Source organism: Austrofundulus limnaeus, unplaced genomic scaffold (assembly GCF_001266775.1).
Source record: "Austrofundulus limnaeus strain Quisiro unplaced genomic scaffold, Austrofundulus_limnaeus-1.0 Scaffold451, whole genome shotgun sequence".
Classification (NCBI taxonomy): domain Eukaryota; kingdom Metazoa; phylum Chordata; class Actinopteri; order Cyprinodontiformes; family Rivulidae; genus Austrofundulus; species Austrofundulus limnaeus.
In genome coordinates, this window is record NW_013952853.1 from 390,813 (window position 1) to 397,613 (window position 6,801).

Genomic DNA, 6,801 nt, shown 5'->3' on the forward strand with positions numbered 1-6,801 from the left:
TTCCAGGATATTTAGAGACTGTGATACCTGTCTAATTCCAGGATATTTATAGACTGTGAAACTCTCAGACTGAAGAAGTCTCTTGGAAGAGAGACGAAACGTTTCATTAAAGAAGAACCCGTCCAGAGGACCTATACAATTTTTTTCACCTTTAATCTGTTTGAATATTAAATATCTCGTCTTTGTAGTGTATACAACTGAATATAGGTTGATAAGGATTTGCAAATCATCATATTCTGTTTTTATTTATGTTTTACACAACATCCCAACTTCACTGGAATTGGAGTTGAATGTCCATGTTAATCATTACTCTGATGTACAGGGGAAAAAAATCAAGGTCAGTTTATTTTGGTGTTCCTGCAATCAGTGAAACAGTCTTTTCATGTTCTGCCAACAACCACAAAAACGACCCAATGGAGGTCCGCCACATGTGTCAGTACTACCTTAGATTGTTTTTTAGGGTCGTCCATGGCCCTGGTGAGAGAAAATAAAACTTGATTTTTTTTATTTAAAAAAAAAGTAAGTAGTAAAAAAGTTTATGGCATAATTTCTGATTTTTAGTCAACCGTCCTCCTGTTTTTCTCCTTGGAGCTCCATTGTGGCAWATATCCTCCTGTTGCCTGGGTACCTTGCCTCTCTGTGTCTCATTCAATGACAAATTGCCTTTTGGATGCAATCATCCCTCTTGTCTGCTGGCAGCTCACCAAACATGACTCTCCTCCTTTAGACTGAAAGGATGAAGTCAGCAGAAAACTATGAGTTGTAGTCACTGCTGCGCTTCAGCTTCATCTCCAAAATCCCTCCCTTCATAAGAGTGAAGTGGTTATATTCACTGGATGTGCTTGAAATCGCAGCTGATGTCAAAATTGCAGTAATACTAGACTTCTGCTTTAGTCCTACTGCTTATTAAAGAAAACATCTTTTTCCTCATATGCTTTTATAAATGTTTTGGGTTGATTTAAAGTAGATATTACCCATGGACACAAAAGTAACCATAGCCTTTGAGACCCCTGGAGATCACGGCCAACTAAAGCTTGGTGCAGTTTACACTTTGAGCTGGAAAGTTGAGTTGGATTTATACATTCTTTGTGTGTTCCTCCATGTTTAATGAAAAGCAGCTGGAATCAGAATTGGCTCTCTTCCAGAATCTCCTCCATGGTCTCTCCAAGGGTCATCTCACCATCACTGCTGGAAAGACTTTTTCGGGTGAGAAAATCCAGACCTGGCGCATCATAGCCCTTTATCCCCTGACCTTTAATTTCTCCTTGTCCAAGCACCCCACCTCCTCCATGCACAGTCACTTGAAGAAGTTGGGGGTGAGGTGTCAAAGTGTTGCCCCTGTTGTTGGAGACACAGCGCTTGGAGCGCCGTGGGTCTTGCCCTTGTGAACATTTCCACAGGTGCTTGAAGTCAACCCCGCTGAAACAGCTTCGGACCTTGAAGTGATTGGTGAACAAAAAAAGCTGCCAGCGCTTTTTCAGTTCAGCTTGGACCTGCAGACAAACACGAGTCTCAGTTTGACCATCACCATTAAAGTWCCATTAAAATACAGTTGAACCTGTTTGGTCTTCCACAGAGCCAATTTAAAAGATCAAACTAAGTGTATCTTCCAGTAAATGACAAAGGTTTATAGTAACTTAGTACATTTACTTCATTACAGTTCTTTATTAGTATTTTTGAGGATTTGCAATTTTACCAATTTTTTTAATCAGCTACTTTTACTTTTATTCATTACATTTTAAAGCTAAAAATTATACTTTTACATCTTGATTTTCAAATGTAACACATAGTTACTCGTTACAAAATTTTATATGTTTGAACTCATCATGAGAGATGTTTCTGCACTCTAAAAAATGAAGTGTTGAACTTACTCAACAAAGTCACGTCAGCTGGCTCCACCAAGCCTAGATGAGTAAAGTGAGCAAAGAATATACATATATACTGCTCAGTTTACTCAACCTGGCTTAATGGAACCAGTTTGGTTCAGTAAATTCAACAGTTTGAGAGTGTGCCAAAGTACTTTTACTTTTACTTTCCCAATTTTTGTGAACAGTTTTATTACTTCACTTGAGTAGTTTTCTCATCAGTGAAATTTATTTTTTTTACCAAAGTCATTTTCTGTTCCTGTAATTTTAATTAGTTATTTTTTCAAGTAGACCTCTGGTAAAAGATTGATATTTCCTCTGTTGCAGTTTTAGGATCAAGTACAGAAAACACACTTTGTCTCCACAGATCACAAGGTTTGCAAAATTATTTCTGCAAACAGATGCCCTGAATCTAATAGAAACATTAATGTAGTTGTGTGTTTGTGAACGCAACATTTGTGATTAAATTAGTAAACACTGCTGAAAATGGGAGTTGCATTTTAAACAGGATCTCTAAAAACCAGGTGATGAGATTCAAATAATGTTTATAAATGATGGTTCAAACTGTGTTTGTGAATTAATTTGAAAGCACTGCTGTGCATATAATTCAGCACACACACACATTCTTGTATTTTCAACAAACTGAGGACTTTGTATTGACTTSCATTCATTTTTGTAATGACATTTATGCCTAACGCAGACATTTTCCCTAATGCTAACCATTACTGGTCGTCTATTGCTAACTCTAACCTTAACCAAAACTTAATTCACACCATACATCTAAACCTAACTAGTAGAGTGCAGTACAGCTGGAAAAAAAGTGAGGATCAGGAAAAGGTTTTAAATGTTAAACTAGGGTTTGTCAAACTTGGGGTTATTGTTTGATTCAAACTCAATGTTTTTATTTAACCCTTCCTTTTGTGCCTTTCTCATTTTTACAATAATTGGAGAAAATAAATTACCTCTCCATTGGCAAAACAATACAATACAGCCACCAAGAATCCCTGAAAATGAAAACAGCAAATTTTAGAATTGTGATGTGATTTGAGGATAAATACAAATGATCATGTGGTGCTTAGTTAACCATACTGTGAGTTACCTGGAAAGAGCTGAGGGTGAGGTTGATAAAGTTCCGAGCGTAGCGACTACTGCCCTCCACACATTCATCTATCAGCACGGTGAACACCACTTCATGAATCCCCAGCARGGGAATCAGAACCAGCGTGGCCCTGGCTAAACTGATGAGCAAAAATAAAACACACAAAGGTGATAGTGTTAATGCTACTTCTGAGCCAGAAATGGGGTCATACGGTGACAAGCAAGAGAAGTGGGAAAAAATGTGTAATTAAAAACCTCAGTTTTACCGGTCCGTGTTGCTACAGCTGTTTAAAAAGTTTGTTTCTCTCCATAAATTGCACTCAGCGTTCATGATAATGTGAGAACAATAATATATTGATACAAAACACTGAAACCCCACATTTTCATCCAGACCCTTTATTTACAAAGTTGAAGCACCTTCGGCAGAAAATACAGTCTGTTTGCTGCAATATGCTCTGAACTGAGGGATTTCATGTTATTCTTCTTTGTTAATCTTCTCAACCTCAATCTGGTTGAAATGGAGATAATTGGTGGAGCCATTTTCAGGTCCTTCCAGGAATTCTAGTTATTTCTGTACTTTGCTGTATTCAGTTTTTTTCCTCAACCCTGACCAGTCTGACATTCCAACTACTGCTGCCACCTCCATGCTCCACTGTTGGGATGGGCAGGTGACGTGTGGTGCATGAGTTCCTGCAGGTTTGCAGTAGAAATGAGGCCAAATACTCAATCTGGGTTTTCTCAAAMCAGAAATTTGTGTTCCTCAGAGTTGGAGTCCTTCAAAATGGAAACCCCTCTGTCGCACCACTCTGCAATAAAAATCAGTGGAGACCTGCGGTTAAAAAGTTCTAAMACTTGGTCCCCTCAGTCAGAGTGACCATCAGGCTCCCATTAACATCTTTGACTAAGACTGTTTTCTCTCAGTTCAGTTTTACTTTATCATTGTGGGGTACTGAGTGTAGACAATAGAGAAAAAATACATTTAAAAGACTATCTCTAGGATGCAACATAAAAAAACAAGGAGAGGGGACGGAATACTTCCTGAAGCATACAGAATACATGAGTTTCCCAGTGACATTTCTGCTTACAGTTTAGTAATTWGTGTGACATTTAAAATATGTGATTGACATTTTAATGTGACATCCAAAGTAGGAACTTCTAAACTGTCAGATGTATATTTTGAGAATAGGCTGTGACAGTATTGAGTACCTGTATCTGTAATCTGTGAATTTCACCTGATCTGCCTTCAGCTTGGATAACAACAACATCAGTATCTTGATGAAAATGAAGAAAATGATCTGTAAAACACATCAATCATTAATTAAAGATAAAATGCTCTTGAAAATGGTATAAAACTGGCATTATCAAGAAGCAGCACATGCGTGTTAAAATTATTACTATCAGAAATGATATTTATTACATATTAAGGTCCATCACACATTACATGATAATAAAATGAAATGAGGAATTTGATATTGAGGACAGAAAATACAAAGTTTTGTACTGTTTATTTACTGTTTATACAGTGCTTTTTATACACTGAATACTGTACGTTAAACATTTACTTCCCTTACCAGTACTGATAAAGTAATTGGGCCTCTTATTATCCACCAGAACCATCTGTTCATGATTGACCAGCACCTTAGAACAAAAATATGGTTTAAGTCTTAGCAGAACATTTTTATTGAGCTCAACAAAAGTAAATTTCTGTGAGGAATGTATTAAAACACTTACCCCTTGTTTTCATACAAAATCTTAACCACCGTCCATGGTGTCACGAACAAGACAGGTGTTCCTGAGAGGTCATAATAATAAGAGATAGTTTACAAATGTAAATTACTTTCACAGTCTACTTTCAAACAACCTGTGCTGGAAAAATAAGAGTAACCTGGTTTACTATTTGCTCTCAGTACCAGTTTTGTCCACTTCTTCAAGGCTGGAACAGGGTTGCGTTTGTGCATTTGTCTGAATAGATGCAGACAGGACTGCAGTGTCCATGGGTCTTTTGCCCAATGCCGATAGACTCGCACACAGCCCTATGTGCTATCTGCATGTAGCTATCAGAAATCAACTCTTTCAAAGGTAAATGGCTAATTGATTGAAAGTCAGCCTTAGTCAAGAGAAACGGATGACAACCAGTAAAACAGCTTCACTCAGGATAATTATCCCATTATGCTACCCTTAACTTACGTGACCTATTAGAAGGGCTTTGGACTGTGACAAACTTTAAAATCTTTTTTTTTTACTGTGAAGCCATTCATGACACTGCTACACTCTCAGTTTTCACTTAATAGGTTTTCCCCTACTATTTTTCACAACTCCAAAATTCTCTCCTGAGCCGTCACCAAGCTCTTGGTACAACTCTTTTGGACCACATTAGCATGCCACAATACCACCATGGGTATCATGTCTACACTAGGTTGTTTCCATGATCATGTCCTATGAGACCAGCGTAAAGTCCGGCTTCAAATTATGGACCACCAAATCACATCACAGATGGACTGCCACCATGCCCCACCTAGGACACTGACATGCACTCTTACCTCTCTAAAGAGGTTTAGGAGATGCTTATTGTTCACCAATCACACTCTTTTAGGTATAATGGGAAACCCAGTTCTTTTTTAAATATATGCCTGAAAACCTCACAAAGACCCGGCAAAGAACATCCCAAGTCTATTTGATTTTCCTTTATTTTGTTTTCCTATTTAAGAGGACCCTAACTTAGAAGAAAATTATGCTTAAAATGARCAAATAAACTCAAATATTAGCAGTACTTTACATAATTTACAATCTCAGATGTTTTTATGTTCAGCTTCATCTGGGATTGTGCCACTACAGTTTCACAAAACTGCCCCTCAGTGGCTTCAAGATGCTACAACATGTAAATATTGGCTTCATTTAGGGCTTCATAAATTAAGCCATGTCTAAGTTCTTACCCCATCTACTTATAAAGAACAAGACCTGCATAGTCAAATAGTTTTATCTATGACCTACCCCATCCTAGCAGCATGTATTTCTTCAGCAAGCGCCTTTTGGTAAGCACTGCAGTGAAGAGCARCGTATGAAGGAAAATGGCCTCCACCAGGAGCCAGAAGTAGTTGCAGGCCACAAAGTACTCCATGCAGACTTTGGAGAACCTGCACATGAGCACTATCTGTTGAGGAAGAAGGTTTATGCAGAAACTGTCAACAGTRTACACAATTACAATGAGGAGAAAAATTATAATAAAATTTGCTTATACAGGGAAAACAAGACAGGAGTGAGCGTACCGCAGAGCTCGAATAGGAGTTCCAACCAGGGTCATCCTTGGGCAGGTTGGAATACATAACATGCAGTATGATTTCTTTTGAAATGACAGCTGCAGCTCTCAGGATAAATGACATAAACAGATTCATGTGGATATAGTTTCGGGTACAATGGAGCTTCCTGGTAAGGAGATACAAAAGCAATCCAAGTGAGACATTGATCTGAAACTTTGAAAGCATTACTGATGGCATAACGTCTAACACAGAAGTAAATAAAAATGATCAGGCTATAAGGAAAGCCTTCGCTGGGGTTCATAATTTTATTACTGATGATTGATCTTAAAAGTCTAGTAAATAACTCTTTGTAATCATGTCTGCAGTCTTGTTTAATTCTGCACAACAATAAAACAACTGAAGCTTATATAAGTTCATTGTTTCAAATGACCAACTGAGGCTACATCTTGAGAAGCAAAACTGGGTGTGACTTGTAAACATCTCTGCTTTTAAATGTTTTATGAGGAAAGATACACATTCATCATGTTCTGTCAACCTCAAAACTACACACACACACACACACACACACACACACACACACA

General features: G+C 37.8%; 1 protein-coding gene across 1 annotated transcript in view; it reads right to left on the reverse strand.

Moving 5' to 3' along the window:
• Positions 1-226: 226 nt before the first annotated feature.
• Positions 227-6,801, reverse strand: part of glp2r (glucagon-like peptide 2 receptor) — a 16,022-nt gene continuing 9,447 nt past the window's right edge. Inside the window, exons 6-13 of the mRNA XM_014025015.1 lie at positions 6,230-6,386; positions 5,955-6,114; positions 4,695-4,755; positions 4,535-4,601; positions 4,170-4,258; positions 2,965-3,103; positions 2,828-2,869; positions 227-1,493 (exon numbers count right to left, since the gene is read on the reverse strand). Coding sequence (XP_013880469.1) covers positions 1,125-1,493; positions 2,828-2,869; positions 2,965-3,103; positions 4,170-4,258; positions 4,535-4,601; positions 4,695-4,755; positions 5,955-6,114; positions 6,230-6,386 — 1,084 coding nt within the window. The 3' untranslated portion in view covers positions 227-1,124. The remainder of the gene's footprint in view (positions 1,494-2,827; positions 2,870-2,964; positions 3,104-4,169; positions 4,259-4,534; positions 4,602-4,694; positions 4,756-5,954; positions 6,115-6,229; positions 6,387-6,801) is intronic.